The 18,139-nt window shown below is 66.5% G+C and overlaps 4 protein-coding genes across 4 annotated transcripts; 2 read left to right on the top strand and 2 right to left on the bottom strand.

The window, feature by feature from the left end:
• The first annotated feature begins 202 nt into the window (after positions 1-202).
• IFI30 (IFI30 lysosomal thiol reductase) lies at positions 203-2,237 on the top strand. Its single transcript, XM_032203789.1, has 7 exons — positions 203-382; positions 1,105-1,284; positions 1,356-1,430; positions 1,528-1,623; positions 1,715-1,867; positions 1,947-2,015; positions 2,102-2,237. Exons 1-7 carry the CDS (start codon positions 260-262, stop codon positions 2,165-2,167), a joined length of 762 nt encoding a protein of 253 aa, XP_032059680.1. The 5' UTR covers positions 203-259; the 3' UTR covers positions 2,168-2,237.
• Positions 2,238-2,502: 265 nt separating this feature from the next.
• Positions 2,503-5,753, top strand: MPV17L2 (MPV17 mitochondrial inner membrane protein like 2). The gene is made up of 6 exons (XM_032203668.1): positions 2,503-2,526; positions 3,818-3,985; positions 4,232-4,402; positions 4,496-4,572; positions 4,678-4,806; positions 4,904-5,753. The coding sequence occupies exons 2-6, from the start codon at positions 3,820-3,822 to the stop codon at positions 4,967-4,969; spliced, it is 609 nt and encodes a 202-aa protein (XP_032059559.1). The 5' UTR covers positions 2,503-2,526; positions 3,818-3,819; the 3' UTR covers positions 4,970-5,753.
• Positions 5,754-6,830: 1,077 nt separating this feature from the next.
• Positions 6,831-9,928, bottom strand: RAB3A (RAB3A, member RAS oncogene family). The gene is made up of 5 exons (XM_032203801.1): positions 9,874-9,928; positions 7,975-8,202; positions 7,732-7,850; positions 7,484-7,608; positions 6,831-7,071 (listed from the first exon to the last, which is right to left on the bottom strand). Exons 2-5 carry the CDS (start codon positions 8,200-8,202, stop codon positions 6,881-6,883), a joined length of 663 nt encoding a protein of 220 aa, XP_032059692.1. The 5' UTR covers positions 9,874-9,928; the 3' UTR covers positions 6,831-6,880.
• A 1,796-nt stretch (positions 9,929-11,724) lies between these two features.
• Positions 11,725-17,911, bottom strand: PDE4C (phosphodiesterase 4C). The gene is given in 16 exon segments (XM_032203880.1): positions 11,725-12,735; positions 12,811-12,993; positions 13,162-13,284; positions 13,385-13,539; positions 13,633-13,732; positions 13,796-13,957; positions 13,960-13,983; positions 14,075-14,173; positions 14,266-14,444; positions 15,368-15,461; positions 15,580-15,692; positions 16,232-16,281; positions 16,426-16,499; positions 16,629-16,665; positions 16,750-16,938; positions 17,862-17,911. Coding segments are annotated over 16 exon segments (2,139 nt in total). The 5' UTR covers positions 17,909-17,911; the 3' UTR covers positions 11,725-12,225.
• Positions 17,912-18,139: the final 228 nt, after the last annotated feature.

Raw genomic sequence — 18,139 nt, 5'->3', positions numbered from 1 at the left:
GCACCCCAAATCCTAAACATGCAGGGTCTGCGCCCTCACCCCGCCACGCTGACCCTTGGCACGTGCAGCGGGGCAGCAAGGACGAGGGGACGGAGCCGTGGCCCCGTGTGTGAGTCAGCAGCGGCGGCGTCACGAGGAGGAGGAGGGCGAGCGGGGCAGGAAGGGTGCGCGGAGGCGGGCGCAGCCGAGCTTTAAAAGTCCTCCCGGGGACGGGGACAGACTCGCCTCTGCTCTGGCTCCCGGCCACCCCGCCGTCCCCATGGCCCCCGCATTGGCCCTGCTGGCCCTGCTGGCCCCGGGGCTGGTGGTGGTGGCCCTGCCTGCCTGTGACTACCCGGCCCACCTCTGGTGCAGCTCGCGGGAGATCGCCGTCGCCTGCCAGGTCAGAGCCACGGGGCTGGTGCCAGGGCTGCCGCCCCCCCAAGGCTGCGGTGACAGCCCGGTTTTGGGGGACACATCCCACCGAAACAGCACGCACGGGAGGCTCTGCACACAGCGGTGCTGAGCGGGGCTGGGACTGGGTTGTGCGGGACCACGGCCGTGCAGTGTCCGTACCCGGTGCCTGAGCTGGCTCCGAGCATCCCTTTGGCATGGCGCGGGGATGCTCGGGGTCCCTGCATCCAGCGGGCCCCGCGGTGCTCCCTGACATCCCCGGGGCAGAGTCGTGCTGCAGCCAGACCTCGCTCCATCCCCGCGCTTTGTTGCCACTTCTCCTTTTTCAGCACGAACCAGCTTTCAGCTTATTCTGCCGTGAATTGCTGGACGGTGAGACCGCTGCCACGGCGGGGCTGGCAGCGCCCCGTGAGCCTGGGTGGGTGCTGTGCTCCCGCCCAGGAAAGTCCTGGCCCCACTGGCTGTACTTTTCCCCAAAATACATTGGGGAAGTTCCTGTGGAAAGCCCCAGTGCTGTGTGCCGGCGGCACGTGGAATCCTGCAGCCGCAGGATGCCCCCAGCCTCTTTCGCTTCCCTCCCAGCCCCGGGGGCTGCATGCACAGCCCCTTCTCGCCCCCATCCCAGCAGCTTTACCCCATCCCCTGCGCACACAGACGGCTGCAGCCTCCCCCTGTTGCATCTCCCTGTACCCCAAAACCTTCTGCACGCAGGCAGAGAGCCGCTGCGCCAACCTCTCGCACCCCACGGCTCCTCCCGTGGAGCTGAGCCTCTACTACGAGAGCTTGTGCCCGGCATGCCGCGGCTTCCTGGTGGAGCAGCTCTTCACCACCTGGCTGCTGCTGCCCAGCGAGACCATGAACATCACGCTGGTGCCGTACGGCAACGCGCAGGTAGGAGCCGTCCCGCGCCGTGCCCACGCCGCCGGTGCTGCCGGCCCCGCTCAGACCGGTTCGTCCCGCAGGAGAAGAAGGTCGGCGGCAAGTGGCAGTTCCAGTGCCAGCACGGCTCGGAGGAGTGCTTGGGCAACATGATCCAGGTGAGCCCTGCTGCCTCCCCATCCTCATCCCGGTGCTGTGAGCACTGGGGGGGGGGGGATCCTCACCGCTCCCCCGTCCCCGTTCCCATCCCCGCAGGCCTGCCTGATGCACGAGGGCGAGAACTTCACCACCTACTTCCCCGTCATCTTCTGCATGGAGTCGGGCACCTCCGCCACCAAAAACCTGGAGGCCGTACGTCCCCGTCCCCGTCCCCGTGACACCATGGGGCTGTCCCCACCGTGCTGACCCGTGCCCCGTGCTCTATGTGTTCCCCCCCCGGCAGTGCCTGCAGATCTATGCCCCGCAGTTGGACGCGGGGCGCATCGCCGCCTGCGTGCGCGGGGACCTGGGGACCGCACTGATGCACCGCAACGCCCAGCTGACCGAGGCGCTCGACCCGCCGCACCAATACGTCCCCTGGATCGTTGTCAACGGGGTAAGGGGGGGGGCTCAAAGGGCTCGGGGGGGCCGTGAGGAGCCCCTTATGATGAGCCCTTCACCCCGGTGTCCTGCAGAAGCACACGGACGAGCTGCAGGAGCAGGCGCAGCGCTCGCTGCTGAGGCTGGTGTGCCAGCTCTACCAGGTGGGACGGGGACACCCAGGTGCCAAGGGGGGGCTGTGGGGACGTGCCCCCCGCCCTGCCGGGCACTACCGGCCGCTGTGTGGCAGGGGGAGAAGCCCGAGGGCTGCCAGAGCGCCGTGGAACCGAAGCCCAGGGCAGTCTGCAAGCGCTGAGACACGGCGGATGTGGACGGCTGGGAGCGCTGAGGAACGAGAGGGGAATAAAGAGAAATGTGTTGTGGAACGAGAAAAGGCCCCCGAGTGCTTTGCTGGACCGGGGGGGGCGCTGGGGGCTGGGGACGAGGCGTTGGGGACAAGACGGGGCCACTGGGGACAGCCTCGCTTCGTGTCATGGCGGCCGCCCGCTGCCCTGTACGTGTCATGGCGGCCCCCAGTGCGTCTCTGTACGTGTCATGGCGGCCCCCTTGTGTCCCTGTACGTGTCATGGCGGCCGCCGGAAGCCGGAAGTTGTCCGTCCCTGAATGCGCTCCCCCGCCCCTCGTCAACGCGGGCGGGTGGCGGAACGCGCGGCGGTGAGCGGGGGGGGGCACGGGGAACTGGGAGAACTGGGGGGACTGGGGGGAACTGGGAGGAGCTGAGGGGACACAGAGGGGATGGGGGGGGCGCCCCGTGGGGAATTGGGGTGTACAGGGGGAACTGGGAGGGATGGAGGGTTCCGTATGGGGTTACTGGGAGGGACTGGGGGGAACTGGGAGGGACTGGGGGAACTGGGAGATGTGGGGGGGGGGCGACTGGGGGGCATGGATGTAACTGGGGGAGGTCCGGGGGGGATGAAGGGGGACTGGGAGGGCTCCCAGTGGGAACTGGGGGGCACAGGGGGAACTGGGAGGGATGGAGGGTTCCATATGGGGTTACTGGGAGGGACTGGGGTAACTGGGAGATGTGCGGGGGGCGACTGGGGGGGCACAGATATAGCTAGGGGAGTCCGGGGGGGGCTGAAGGAGGACTGGGAGGGCTCCCAGTGGGAACTGGGGGGCACAGGGGGAACTGGGAGGGCTGGACGGTTCCGTGTGGGGTTACTGGGAGGAACTGGGAGGGACTGGGGGAACTGAGAGATGTGGAGGGGGGCGACTGGAGGGCATGGATGGAACTGGGGGAGGTTCGGGGGGGGCTGAAGGGGGACTGGGAGGGCTCCCAGTGGGAACTGGGGGGCACAGGGGAAACTGGGAGGGTCCCATATGGGATTACTGGGGTAACTGGGAAATGGGGAGGGGGCGACTGGGGACATGGATATAAATGAGAGGGGTCTGGGTGGGGGCTGAAGGAGGACTGGGAGGGCTCCCAGTGGGAACTGGGGGCATGGCGTGGCTAACTGGGGGCACAGGGGTAACTGGGGGGGACTGGTTGGGTACATTAGGGGTGACTGAGGGGGGCTTGGGGTAACTGGGCAACTGGGGGGGGTCCCAAGGGGTAAGGGGAGGGGGGGCACAGGGTGACTGGGGGGCACTGGGGTGACTGGGGGTGGCCCAGCAGGGGTAACGGCAGACTGGGGGAGCCAAAGGGGGAGGACTGGGCAGCACCACGTGGCTAACTGGGACCTACTGGGTGGGTCTATAGCGTAACTGGGGCCGACTGGGCAGCACAGGGGGTGTCCAACACAGCTACCTGCAGCAACCACTGGCCAAACTGGGAGCACTGGGCCACAGAGGACCAAAGATCCACGCAGGGGGGTGTGCAGTGTGCTCCATCCCACAACCGTGGGGCTGTCCCCACGCCCCCTCCATGCTCACCACCCCCCGTTAACCGCCCAATAACACCTATATCCCCCCAAATTTAACCCCCCCATGCCCCCCCCAAATTTAGGGATGCTGGCGCGGGGCCGCCGGCTGCTGCAGCCCCTGTTCGGCGGCCGCCTGCTGCTGCTGACCAACACGGCGAGCTGCGGGGCGCTGCTGGCCGCCGGCGACACCCTGCAGCAGGCATGGCACCTCCGCCAACACCCCGAGGACCAGCGCCAGGCGGCACGCACAGGTGACAAAGCATGGGGTGGGGACACACGGGGGGACACCCATCCCGCTCCCCCCAAAAAAAAAAACCCGCCTCAATTCCTGCCCCGCATCGCTGCGGGCTGGGATCGCGGCGGGGTTGGGAGCGCGGGTCCCCGGGGGCCGGATCTCGTTACGGGGCCTCGTTAATAATGTAAAAGGGGGTGTGTGTGTGTATGGGGGGGGTCAGGGTGGCCTTAATAATGCAGGGGTGGGGGGTGTCGCCTTGCAGGGCGCATGTTCGCCGTGGGCTGCAGCATGGGGCCGCTGATGCACTTCTGGTACCTCTGGCTGGACGCCGCCTTCCCGGCGCGGGGCGTGCGGGGGCTGAGGACGGTGCTGAAGAAAGTCCTCATCGACCAGCTGGTGGCATCGCCTGCCCTGGGAGCCTGGTACTTCCTAGGTGGGGTGACACTCGTCCTGGGGGGGGTGACACTCGTCCTAGGTCACCCCAGACGCCTCCCCGTGGGCGCTGCTGACGCCGCTTCTCCCGCAGGCATGGGCACGCTGGAGGGGCAGAGCCTGGAGGCGAGCTGGGAGGAGCTCAAGGAGAAATTTTGGGAGTTCTATAAGGTAAACCCAGCCCTTCGGCTCGTCCCCGAGTCCCTCAAGGTGTCCTGCTCCCCCCTGGGGGGGGGGCAGCTGGTGGCTCTGTGTCCCCCCCCCAATTCCCCGCAGGCTGACTGGTGCGTGTGGCCGGCGGCGCAGCTCCTCAATTTCCTCTACGTGCCCCCCAAATTTCGGGTGGTTTACGTCAACGTGGTGACGCTGGGCTGGGACACCTACCTCTCCTACCTCAAGCACAGGGTGAGCTCCGTCCCCAGTCCCCCCCCACGTTTGCCACGGGCCGGATTGCAGCGCGTGAGCCCCGTTTTTTGTTTTTTTTGTTTTTTGATGTTTTTAGCCCAAACCGGCGCCGAGCGCGGAGCAGGAGGCACAGGGCGGGAAGCAGCGCGGTGCTGGGATGTAGCAGCGTGGAGAAGCCGCTCCCGAAACCTGCGATGCCTTTTCAGCAGCTCCTGCCCCTGCTGCTGGGGGCTGGGGGCAGGCAGCACCCCTGCGAGGTGGGGCAGGATCCGGCCCCGTGGTGGGCACGGCCTGGGAGCCACTGCTGGTGACAGCCACAGCCAGGGGCTGCTGCAGATCCCGCTGATTAACTCGTTTACTGTCAGTAATTAGGGGGCTGTGATTTAACAAACGGGGCAGGGGAGAAGCACTCAGCGCCCCAGGGACAGGCCCAGCATCTCCTGCCCCTTGTCCCCTCCTCAGGGGCCCCGGCAGAGCCCCCCCAGGCTCTGATATGAAATTTGTTCTGGTTTCTGATATATTTGACAGAAGCAGAGCCAAAACTGAGGAGTTGGGGGCCGGTTCCCACTGCCTGTGGCACCTGCACCCAAATCAGTCTTGGTGCCACAGCAAAAAGTCCTGCATCTACCCCTGGTGGCTCCCCAGGCACAATCTGTGCCCCCCCCCCTCACCTAGGATCCCATTTATTTTCATTCTCCGGTGCCTAAATCTCCTTTTCTACCTTAAAGGTGCCTTCCTTGCAGCTCCAGCCTCATCATGCACTGCTGGGGGGGGGCTATTTGCAGAACGCTAATTGTCAAAACCAATTAATCTCCCCCCTCTCAGCTTGAAATCGCCCCCTTCACACTGCCCCCCACCCCCCAAGGACGAGGGGCAGCCGCTGATCAGCATCGCTTTTATTTCTTCACACCATTTTCTTTTAATACAGTGATTTTTAGGAAATTGTACCCTTTTGACACTTCTTTTTTTTTTTTTACTTTTTTTCTTTTTTTTTTTTTTTGACGTTTGTACAGTACGGTGGTAACTCTTCCATCAGTAAACTTCACAAAAAAGAGGAAAAAGGGGAAGGGTGTGTGTGTGTGGGGGGGGAGGACCACGGTACCGCAGTGAGAGGAGAAAGGGGAGGGGGGGGAGGAAAAAAAAACAACAAAAAAACTGTAAAATAAAGACACAGCGCTCCGGGAAAAAATAAATAGAGGGGAGCAAGACCTCGGGGTCGGTCGTTGCTGGAGGAATATCCACGTATTCACAGTCTCCACAGAAGCACGGTAACTATAGGACCAGGCGAGGAGCCGGGCGCGCTGCAGCAGCCGTGACGCTCGCCCCTATTCCCCAAACCGGGGGTGGAAGGGGGGTTTTTGGGGGGGTCCACGGGGTTTGGTCGGTGCTCCAGCTCCGCCAGCCCCTTGCTTGGTCCTGAAAAACCTTTAAATAAAGAGCGTGGGGAGTGCTGCTCACCAGGTAAGCACAGCGAGGAATTTGGGGGGGGGGGGGGACGCAGCGACGGGGGCACGGCACAGCGCACGTCCTACGGCTATTTACAGGGACTCCTATGTACAGGGAGGAAGACAGCGAGGGGGGGGGCGGGGGGGGCATAAATTAGCATCTTTTTATACAAATGGGTGAGGGGGGGAGCAGCCAGCCAGCTGGGGAGGGGGCGCCGGGCAGCCAAAAGACCCCCAAGGGCTCTCCGGGCAGGCGCTGCCCCCGTAATGGGGATGGGGGTGTCGGGTCCCAGCCCCCCTCCCCATCACCCCGCAAGCAAAACGGCAAAAAAAAAGTGTTTTTTCTGAGCGATTTGGGCTCGGAGGGCAATGGGAAGGGGGTGGGGGTTTCCTCCTACCATCCCAGGCTTAAAAATAAATAAAGGGGAAAAAGGGGAGGGGGGGGCACAGCCTAATCGATAAGGGAGGGGGGGTGGGAAAAGGGGCAGGCGCCAACCCTTTGGGGAGCCTGCGAGGTATCAGCAGCAAAAAGCCCCCCCTGGGGGGAAAAAAAAGGGGGTGCTGGGGTGTGTTGGGGGGGCTGGGGGGGGGGACGGATACGTGCACCGAGCGGGGTGGGGGGGGGGCCCCTAGCAGGCACAGTCCTGGTGCGGGGGGGCCTGCTGGTCCGTCAGCTGGGGGCCCTGCTTGGCGCCGGTGACGGCGGGGTCGGCCGTGTCCAGCGACTCCGACATCTTCTCGCAGATGATGTCCACCAGCCGCTCGAACGTCTGCTTGACGTTGATGTTGTCCTTGGCGCTGGCCTCGAAGAACTCGAAGCCTGGAGATGAGGAGTGGGGGGTTAATATTATTTGGGGGGGGGGGCAGCCCGGGACCCCGCTACGGCCCCGGTGATGCTCGCAGCCTCCCACCAGAGAGGTTTCTTTGCTCTCCACCCCAACGCTGGACGTTTCTCTGCTCCTCCTCCTCCTCCTCCCATTAAATATTCCCCGATGCTTGAGCTCAGCCTGCTCAGAGCAGGGCCAGACCCACCCCAATCCCACCCTATAGCACGCAGCGAGCTTACAACCCCCAAAACCCACCCAAAGCAAGCATTCACAGCACCACACCACCTTATTTTCCCCGCATATTCCCATAATACATCCATTTTTTTTTTGGTGCAGGGGCAGCGTTTGCAATTTAAGCAGCGTTCCCCAAAATTTCCAAGAACTGCAGGCGGCGACGGGACTCACCCAGGTGCTCGGCGAGCTGGCGGCCCTTCTCGGCCGACACCACGCGCTCGTCCTCCATGTCACACTTGTTCCCCACCAGCAGGACCTGCGCGTTGTCCCACGAGTACGTCTTGATCTGGGTCGACCTTCGGGGGCCGCGGAGGGACAAAGTAATTAAAATTTTTAAAAAAACGGGGCACAGGGTGATGGGGAGGGGGCAGGATAATAGAATGGGGTAGGGGATGGGGCTGATGGGGGGGGGGGCTCACCAGTCCTGCACGGCGTTGAAGGACTCCTCGTTGGTGATGTCGTACATCAGGATGAAGCCCATGGCCCCGCGGTAGTAGGCGGTGGTGATGGTGCGGTACCGCTCCTGCCCGGCCGTGTCCTGCGGCACGCGGCCACCGTCAGCCCCCCGCCGACACCATCCCATTCCCAAAAGGGGGCAGCCCAACCCCATAAACCCCCCAACTAAAGGCCCCAAATCCCTCGGGAACGGGGCCGGGGCTCACCCAGATCTGCAGCTTGATGCGTTTGTCGTTCCGGTAGATGGTCTTGACCTTGAAGTCGATGCCGACGGTGCTGACGAAGGCGGGCGTGAAGGAATCGTCGGCGTACCGGAAGAGGAACGAGGTTTTCCCCACGCTGCTGTTGCCGATGATGAGGATCTTGAACATGTAGTCGAAGTTCTGGTCCGAGGACTCCTTCTGCCCATAGCGGGAGTCGGTAGCGGACGCCATCTGCAAGGCGGCGGCGCCGTGAGCCCGGGGGGGACACCGGCGGTGGACGACGTCCCCGGGGGCACCGGCATCACCGGGGGCATCGGCATCCCCGGATAACCAACGCCCCCAGGATAACCAACGCCCCCCAGGGGATAACCAACGCCCCCCAGGGGATAACCAACGCCCCCGGTGGCACCGGCACCTCCAGTATAACCAATATCCCCGGTGGCATCGGCATCTCCGCGATAACCAACGCCCCCGGGGGATAACCAACACCCCCCAGGATAACCAAAAGCCACCCAGGGATAACCAATGCCCCCCCCAGGGGATAACCAACGCCCCCCCCAGGGGATAACCAACGCCCCCGATGGCACCAGGGCTTCGTCACCGCATCAGCCGCGGTGGCACGGACAGGCCACCGTCCCCACGGTGCCCCCAGGCACGCTGCCCCGGGGTATGGGGGGGTCGTGGTGGTGGTGGTGGGGGCCCTGACCCCCCATCACCACCACCCATGGGGGGGGGGGGCGCAGCTCCGCGGCCGTTGCTGCGTTTCTCCTCTGCAAAATGGCACCCGCGGCGGTGCCCCCGCAGGCTGCGCCGGGTGGGTGCTGCGCGGGGGGGTGCAGGGGGGTGCTGGGGGGGGGTGGGGGGTGGTATATGGGGGTGTGTGGGGGGGCACGCCACTGCCCTGCCCCTCCCCATGCACCCCCAGGTCCCCACCGTACACCGCGGCCTCCTGCAATGGTGGGGACACTGGGAGACATCCCCCCCCCCCCACTGCAATTCCTCCATCCTTGGTGCAAACCCCCCCCCTTGCTGCAAATACCCCCCTCCCCATTGCAAACACCCCTCCCTCATTGCAACGCCCCCCCCTTGCTGCAAATCCCCCCCAATTCCACCCCCCCACCTCATTGCAACCCCCTCCTCGCTGCAAATACCCCCCCCTTGCTGCAACCCCCCCCCTTGCTGCAAACCCCCCTCCCTCGCCACAAATCCTCCTCCCTTGCTGTAAATACCCCCCCCTATTCCATCCCCCCGGCTGCTAACCCCCCTCCCTCATTGCGACCCCCCCCCCTTATTGCAAACACCCCCCCCTCATTCCAAATCCCCCCTCCCTCATTGCAACCCCCCCATTTCACCCTCCCCTTATTGCAAACACCCCCCCCTTGCTGCAACCCCCTCCGAGTCCTTGCAACCCCCTCCCTTGCTGCAAATCCCCCCTCCCTCATTGCAAACACCCCCCCCGTTATTGCAACCCCCCTCCCTTGCTGCAAACCCCCCCTCCCTCATTGCAACCCCCATTTCACCCCCCCCAAGTCCTTGCAACCTTTCCTTGCTGCAAATCCCCCCTCCCTCATTGCAACCCCCCACCTCATTGCAAACACCCCCCCCTTTGCTACCACCTCCCCCAAGTCCTTGCAACCCCCCTCCCTTGCTGCAACCCCCCCCCCTTGCTGCAAACGCCCCCTCCCTCCTTGCACACCCCCCCCCTTTTGCTCCCCCCCCCCCGCTGCGGTTGCAATCCCCGCCAGCTGGCGTTGCAACGCCCTCCCCCACCGGTGCAATTCCCCCGGGCGGCCCCCTCCCGGCCCCCGGTGCTACGGTAACCGGGATGTTGGGGGGGGGGGGGGTCGGATTAAAAGGGGGGGGGGGTTTAGGGGGGGGGGGGGCGCGGGGGCGCGCGCTCACCTCCAGCCCGCGCTCGCGCCGCGCCTCCCGCAGAACTGCAGCAGCGGCGGCGCGCCCGCCCCCGCCGCTTGCAGAGCCCCGCTGACGTCAGCAGCGCGAGGAAGGGTGGGTGGGGCCTTGCATGCAAATGAGGCTCTCTGCTCCCGCTGATTGGCCGGCGGCGCGGCGCTGATTGACAGCCGGCCCGTGCCCAAAGGGAGGGGGGGGGGAGACGCCCCTCGCCTCCTCCCTCTCTCCCCCCCCCCCCCTCCTATCCCCCACCCCCCCCCCGCCCCCCCGGGTGTGTGCCCCCCCCCCCCCCCCCCCGCGGCTCGCGGTGGTGCGGTCCGGCTGCGCAGCGGGAGGGGGGGTGGGACGTACCATGCGCACCTGGTGGGGGGGTGGGAGGGGTCGTTCCCTATCGAAAAGGTGGGGGATAATGAGTCACAGCGCCCTCCTGTCGCGATATGGCGCCCTGTCCCCGACTGAGGGCTGCCAGGGTGGTTTCCCATCCCTCATACCCGAGGCTGCCATCCCTCACAAGCTGTGAGGCGAGGCTCAAGGTGGGCCGCAGGTGGGCGGCCATGGCGGCCCCGCGTCCTCCCTCACCCTCATGAGGCGAGGCTGAGGCGGGGGCGCGGGGCTCACCGGGACGCGGCCCCCAGCAGGGCTGCACAACCCCAGCCTCGACCCCACAGCCTGCTCCGAGACCACCCGTGCCCCTCATCACCACCCCGTTGAGTTGAACACACACCAGGCCATGGCACCCAGTCGCCTCCCTCACCCCTCAGCGCAGCCCTGAGGAGCCTGCGGGATGGCGGAGCCGGGCACCGCACCCAGCCCCGAGGAGCACGATGTCCGTGTGAGGGGCTTGTGGGGTGCCCGAGCCCGACACCCCGTCAGCAGCCTGCCAGCCGCTGGAGGGCACCAGCCCGTTGGGTGCTGGGTGCCCGACAGCAGCACCCATGGCGGGGAGGCTCCCACAGCACCACCACCCTCCATGGCACCGCGTCCCCTCAGTGAAGGGTTTATTTTTTTGGCTGCCATCCTCCCATACAGCTGGGTGCTGTAGGGTGTGCCTGGTCCCCGTGGGGCTGACGGTCACAGCCCCGCTCCATCAGCAGGGACCTGCCAGCCCCCATGGCACCCCTCGCTCCCAGCCGTGCCCCAGAAACCTGAGGTTCCCTTCTCATCAAAGGGGGAATTTGGGGTGCAGGGGGGTATTGGGGACCCCCCCACTGCTGCCTTGGGGTGCGGGGTGGGGGCTGGCAGGGCCCCACGCAGCAGGGCAGTGCCGCGGGTGGGGACGTGTTTGCAGATAAATCACCCTGGGGAGCAATGCGGAAGAGCAGGGAACAGGCTCCGCGCCGCGCCAAGCCGGCGATTAAATATTTACCTTAGCCGGTTGTGTTTGCCAGTGACGGATCGACATTTCCAGGGAGGAGCTCGCTTTTGTTCAAACACAAGGAGCAGGGCCCTCCCCGGGGCCTCGGCAGGCAATGGGGCCACCAAGCACGCCGGGTTCCCCGGGGATGGAGGCCCCAGGGTGCTGCCCGGCCACAGCACCCACGGCACCGAGCACCCAGCCCGTGCAAGCACGGCGATAAAAGATCAGAAGCATCGCTCTTAGAGGGGGAACAAACCAGGTTTAATATCTGGAGGGTGAAGGAAGAAACCGAAATGACCCCGGGGGCCTCCCCGGGTCCCTGCGGAGACGCGCGGGGTTGCGGTGCCCGGCGGGGCCCAAAGTGCAAAAGTTTAAAATGCAGCATTTTGGGTGCTGGTCACAGTCAGGGCAGCTTCTGCCACGGAAACGTGTGTGAGTGCGCCTAGGTGAGGCTGGTATTAAAAAGTGAGCTACAAAAGGCTTTAAAAAGTGACCCCCCCCCCAAACCCCAAATAAATAAACCCCCTGACTCGTGCCCAAGCAGCCGGCGTCGTGCCCTGGTGCCCTGACACCGCGGTGCCTCGTGCCAGCCGCTCTGTGAGGAGCCACCCGCACACCCAAAGGCTTTTGGCAACGGGGGACATCTCCCCGGGGAGCCACAGAGTGCCCAGGGCTGGGACAGGGCAGGGGCAAAGAGTCCCCAGGACCCGTTTGCAGGCGATGAGGGACCTTGCCCAGCACCTGGAGGTCGGGATGCTGTGTGGGAGCAGGGGACAGTCGGGAGGGAACGAGCCGCGGTGTCCTTGTGCCCATCGGTACCTGCCCAGCTGCCGTGCGGGGACATTCCTCAGGTCCCTCCGCGTCCCGACGGCCACCCCGGTCCCAGCGGTGGCGGTGCCAGGAGCCTGGGGTGCCGGTGGCACTCGCTGGGGCAATGCCATGTCCCATGTCCCTGTGGCAGCGATGGGACCTGCTGGCCGGGGCCGCTACGTGCCCAGGGGCAGGAATGTGACATTGCCCTCCGTGTCCAGGCACAGCTCCTGGCCGCCCTCAGAGCCTGGTGTTGAGCTGCCACCGTCCTTCATCAGCGTCCCCTCCACCGCCCGCCGGTTGTCCACGTCCCCAGGGCACCCACCCCGGGGCAAGTCCCGGTCCCCGGAGCCGGGTGAGAGGCGCTCGGTGTCGGCCGACTCCGAGTCATCCGTGGCCGGCGTCTTGGAGCCGCTGTTGTCCTCCTCCAAGGGGCTCTCGGGCCCCTCGGGCTCCGTGTCCGTCTCGCCCTCCTCCTCCTCCAGCGTCATCTCGAACTGGAACTTGTCGGTGGCGGCGGGGGGCACCCCGGGACCCTCGGGAGGTGGGGACGGGCTGCGCGGGATCATGCTCTGGTACCACTCCCGGTTGTCCTCCAGCGTGTCCAGGATCTCCTGGGCGTCGGGGTGCACCAGGTCGGCCCAGGTCTCCCACAGCGGGTGGGCGATGAAGTCGATGAAGCCCACCTGCGGGCAGGCAAGAGCTCAGCACCCACCACGGCCCCGCGGACCCCCTCGTCCCCACGCCGTGCCCACCCCCACCTGGGATTTCTCCACGGAGGCGGTGTGCTTGTCGCACATGGGGCTGATCTCCATCCCCTTCTCCCTCTCGCGGTCGCCCTGGCGGAAGAACTCCTCCATGATGCGGTCGGTCCACTGCCGGTACAGCTCCAGGGGCTTGGTGGGGTTGCTGAGGTCGGCGCAGTGCACCATGTTCTGCAGCACCTGCACGGCCACCGCAGCGCTCGCCCGACGTCCCTCGTCCCCCAGGGCCACCGTCACAGGTCCTGGGGCGCCTTGTCCTGGGTGCCCCCCTCGGTGGTGGCACCCAAGAGGGCGTCCCGATGGCACGGGCTGCAGAAATATTTCCCCGCCCGCGTCCCCGAGCCCAACCTGGATGCGGTCGGAGTAATTATCCAGCAGCAGCACCCCCAGGCTGGTCACCTTCTTGGTCTCCACCATGGTCTTCAGATCCGCCAGCAGGTTCATGTGCTTGGACATATCCGTGGCCAGCACCTGGGCAGGGCGAGCAGGACACGCGGCTCAGCCTCACCCCGCCACCAAGCCCCCCCCCCAAAACCCAGCACCCCCGGGGTGCTCCAAGCCCCCCAGTTACCATGTCGATGGCCATTTTCCGCAGCGACTGCCTCTGCTTCTTGCTCAGGTTCTGGAAGATGTCGCAGTTCTCCTCCTGGAGCAGCTTGAAGCCCACGGCCAGGTGGTGGTTCTCCAGCACCGAGGCGTCGTTGTACATCAGCGCCAGCTCCGAGTCTGCGAGATGGCACCGCTCACCCCGGGGCGGACACCGGGGTCCCCTACAACCCCTCCTCCCTCATCCCTCGCCCCCTCCGGCCTCCTGCTCACTGGTGTTGATGAGGAACTGGTTGGAGACGCCGGGGTGGTCGACATCGTGGATGGCGGCGGCGAAGAGAGCCGCCAGGATCTCCAGGTCGGTGAACACCGCCTGAGGACGGGGGAAAAAGGCGGTGTGGGTGGGTTACGGGCCCCGGCGAGGGCACTCGGCGACCCCGTAGGGACCGGGGCTCCCCTCCAGCGCCGGCCGTTGAGAGGAGGACGTGGTGGACTGGGCCACGTCGGCGGCGTGGATGTTGTTGTGGTAAGCCACGTCGGCGTGGTAGTGGTCCTCCAGCGTCAGCATGTAGGTGATGAAGGTGTCGGCGGGGGATGCGGAAGGTCTTCAATCAGGTCGCGCTCCTGCGGGGAAGGCGGGAGGGTGGCTGGGACCCCGTTTGGGATACGGGGACGGGGACCGGGGACAGCACCCCCCCTCCCCGAGGGGGCTCACCTGGAAGATGCTGTACATGATGACCGTCAGCGGGCGGTTGCCCGAATACTCGGCCACTTTGAAGACGTCCAGACCCCACTTGTTGGTGTCCTCCAGCTCCTGGGTGTGGGGCGGGGAGGATCAGAAGGACAAGGAAGGGTTTTAGGAACCGGTGTCGGGGACCCCGCGATGGGATCGGGACCCTCCCTCACCTTGGCCAGCAGCCCCTCGTGGTCCGTGCGCACCCCGAAGCGAGGGATGCCGGCGGCGGCGAGGCTGGAGCCGTGCGTCAGCTTCCTGACGCCGCTGATCTGCGACATGGGGCGCTTCTTCCGCTCCTTCTCCTTGTCCTTGGGCAGCGCCGAGGGGATCTCCACCTCGTGCTGCTTGTCTGGGGGGCGGGGGGGCGGTGAGCGCGGGGAGGATCCCCTTGGATCTCCCCCCCCCCCCCCAATTGACGTCAGCCGGCACGGAGAGCACCGCGGTGCCATGGCAACGGGGGGGGCGCACGGGGGGATGCCGAGAGCTTCCCCCACCCGTCTGCAGCGGGGTCTGGGCCCCCCCGGGGTTCCCCCCGTGCAGGGGGAGCCCTGGGCAGGCCGCCCGCCCTTGTACCAGTATGCACCAGCATGCACCAGTCTGAACCAGACCAGTATGCACCAGCATGCACCAGTGTGCACCAACATGCACCAGTCTGCACCAGCATGCACCAGTAGGCTCCAGTCTGCACCAGTCTGCACCAGCATGCGCCAGTCTGCACCAGTAGGCACCAATCTGCACCAGACCAGTGTGGGCCAGTGTGCACCAGTCTGCACCAGCATGAACCAATATGCACCAGTGTGCACCAGTCTGAACCAGACCAGTGTGCACCTGTGTGCACCAGTAGGCACCAGTGTGCACCAGACCAGTGTGCGCCAGCGTGCACCAGTGTGCACCAGTCTCCACCAGCGTGCACCAGCATGCACCAGACCAGTGTGAACCAGTGTGTACCAGTGTGCACCACCATGCACCAGCATGCACCAGCGTGCACCAGCTTGCACCAGTCTCCACCAGTGTGCCCCAGCACTCACAGCCAGCACGACGGCCGTGACACCCCCACGAAGACACCTGGAAAAGCCCCCCCCTTGCTCCCCTCTATCAATATTCCCTTTTTTTGCCCCAAACCAGCCTCCATCTCTGTCCCCACGGACACGCAGCCCCGCAGGGCACCGCGCCGAGGTGCCCGGCTCCCCGCAGACCCCAGAGCTGCAGAGTTGGGTTCGGGGGGGGGGGGCACGGACGGCCCTGACACCCCCCTGGGGGGGGGGAACTCACCCAGGAAGGTGCTGGAGATGTACTCGGAGACCTGGTTCCCCGAGCGGCTGGTCTCCGAGAGCTGCGACAGCTCCCGGTTCAGCATCCGCTTAAACTGCGAGGGGTGGCAGGGGCTCAGCCACGGGTTGGGGGGGGGCCACGCGTCCCCAACACCCCCCCCCCCCCGAGGCTGGGGGGGCTTTTTTCTCACCCCGGGGGGGGGGTTTCCTTACCTTGTTGGAGGCCATCTCGCTGACCGAGTGCCTGGTCTGCAGCGTCTCCAGCTGGTCCAGGCACCAGTCCAGCTCCTCCAGGGTCTCCAGCGAGAGTTTCTGCTGGGCATCCTCTGCCGGGGGCAGCCACCGCGTCGCCACCAGGCACGGGGACACATGGGGGGGCCCAACCTCGCCGTCCCCACCCCGGGGTGCTCACTGGTGTCCCCTTCCCACCCCCCCCGGGACCCCAGGGTGACCCGGCGCTGGGCATCCCGGTGCGGCTGGGCTCGTGGTGGCCGCGGTGGCCACATCGTCCCCGTGGTGGTGGTGTCTGGGGGGGGGGGCGGGGGGGACACACACGTCACCTCGAGGTGACGCCCGGCCTGGGGTTCCTGCGGGGCCCTGCTGCGCTCGCCGCCCGGGGTTTTTTTTCTTCAGGGGAGGTTTGACGTCAAGCGCAGCCTTTCCACCGCCGCCACCACCACCGCACCAAGGGCGGACGGGCAGCAGGAGCCGCTGAAAACCCGACATGGATCCCAAAGGGCAAAGCCACCGCTCTGCCCCCGCTGCTGGGGACACCATGGGTGCCGGCACGCCCCGTCCCCGGGTGCGGGGACAGCCAGCCGACCCTAAAAACATCCCCTTATGTTCCCGTTGGGGGGGCACTCACCGGAGAGGCTGGCCTTGCTGGCGGAGGGAAGGCTGCTGCTGGAGGCTCGCCTGCGAAACGCACGGGGCTGAGAGGCCGGGATGCCACAAAATGTGCCCCCCCGCCACGAGCTGTGCCCCCTGCCTCGAGCTGTCCCCCCCCCACTATGAGCTGTGACCCCCCCATCGCCCTCCCCAACCCCTCACCCCGCTCACTTGGTGCCGGCGCGGTCCTGGAGGTGCATCAGCACGGCAAAGTTGCTGCGGATGGTGCGGAGGCTGGCCAGGACCTAGGGGGGGACAGAGGGGACAGAGAGGGGGGGCTGGGGACAGGCTGTAACCCCCCCACCACCTCCCTGTGTCCCCTCCTGTGTGCTGGGGACATGGGGACGTGTCCCCTCCTCGCCACAGGGCCGTACCTGGGCGAACGGCGTGACGATCATGTCCTCGCCGTGCCTGCGGGGAGCAAAGGGGCGCATGAAATGGGGAGGGTGGGGAGAGGGATGGGGAGACCTGGGGGGGGTCCGGGGGGGGACTCACAGGTCGCTGGCGATGGAGGAGTTGCGGGACATGGCCTTGGGGGACAGGTCGTAGTCGCTGTCGGAGCGGTAGAGGAAGGACTCGCGGCGCTGGCCGTGGCTGAAGGTGCCCTGCAGCACCAGCCCCGCGCCCGGGCTGGCCTGGGGGTCCAGCGCACCCCTCCCCGGGAGGCCATTCTCCAGGTCGAAGCTGCGAGGGGACAAGGGACAAAGCTGGCACGGAGCGGGTGGCCTCAACACCTCGGCTGGGAGGCGCTGGGGACACCGCTACCACCCCCCTCGGACACGGGGACACCGAGGGGACACCCCGCGGAGGGCAGCGACCCCCCCGAACCCCACGGCAAACGGCGGGGCACGTCCCCAGCGCTGCCACCAGCCGAGGACAATGCTTGTCCCCCAGCCCAGCTGCAGACAATGGGAGCTTTGGGACGCGGCACCGGGCTTGCCAGGCTCTCTGTCCCCCTGTCACCCCGCAGCCTGGTCCCTTCGCCCTAAAATTCGGTGCTCGTGGAGCCGCCGGGTGGCACAGCGGGGTCTGGGCGGGTTGTCCCTTGTCACCGGGCTGGGACAGGGGCCCCAGCTCTCCCCACGGGGCTCCTGGCTCCAGAGAGCCCGGGGAGAGCCGGGTCACTCCCCGTGTCCCCAGCACCACGATCCCCAACTGCTGCGAGTCCTCGAAAGCCTCCACCAGCCTCTGCTCGGGGAGCCGCGTCCCGTGGGGGACAGTGACACGGCCGGGCGCTGAGCCAGGGGACATCGAAGGACAGAAACCACCAAGGGAGCCAAGCTCTGGTCCTTGGGGACGCGCTGGTGGTGGCCGGGTGCCACCCAGGGCAGAGCCACCCCGCAGCCGTGCGCACCCCAGGGCTCAAAGCAGGGGGGACGGGGGGGGACACGGGGACAGAGGCGGTGGCCCTGCGGTGTCCCCTCAGCAGCTGCCACCCCGCTGGCCCCGGGGTCATGGGAAAGGCTGCGCACGGGGACAAACCAAGGGCCACCCAGCGCCTGTCCCCTCCCGGAGCCACCACGGTGATGGGGACAGGGACGAGCCACCACGGCCACGCGTCCCCATCTCCATCCCTGTCCCCGTCCCCGTCACCCCATGGGACCTACCCGATGCAGGAGTGCCTCCGGGACGGGCAGCGGCTCCCCGGCTGCATTCCCCCGGCCCCGCTGCGCCCGGCGCCACGTCCAGCCCTCCCGCAGCCCCTCGGCCTGCCTCTGCCTCGCGTCCCCGATGGTACCGGGGACACAAAGCCCCATTGTGGCTCCTCCAGCCCCGCGCGTGAATTGTGGGTTTGTTCCCCCCCCCCCCTCCCCGCTCTCCGGCCACCTCCGACCCCGCTGCCACCCCAGGGGACAGCCCCGACCCCGGGCACGGCGTCACCAGG

This window comes from Aythya fuligula, chromosome 26 (genome assembly GCF_009819795.1).
Source record: "Aythya fuligula isolate bAytFul2 chromosome 26, bAytFul2.pri, whole genome shotgun sequence".
Classification (NCBI taxonomy): Eukaryota; Metazoa; Chordata; class Aves; order Anseriformes; family Anatidae; genus Aythya; species Aythya fuligula.
Note: the sequence above shows the minus strand (reverse complement) of the source record. Positions and strands in the feature narration are given on the sequence as shown.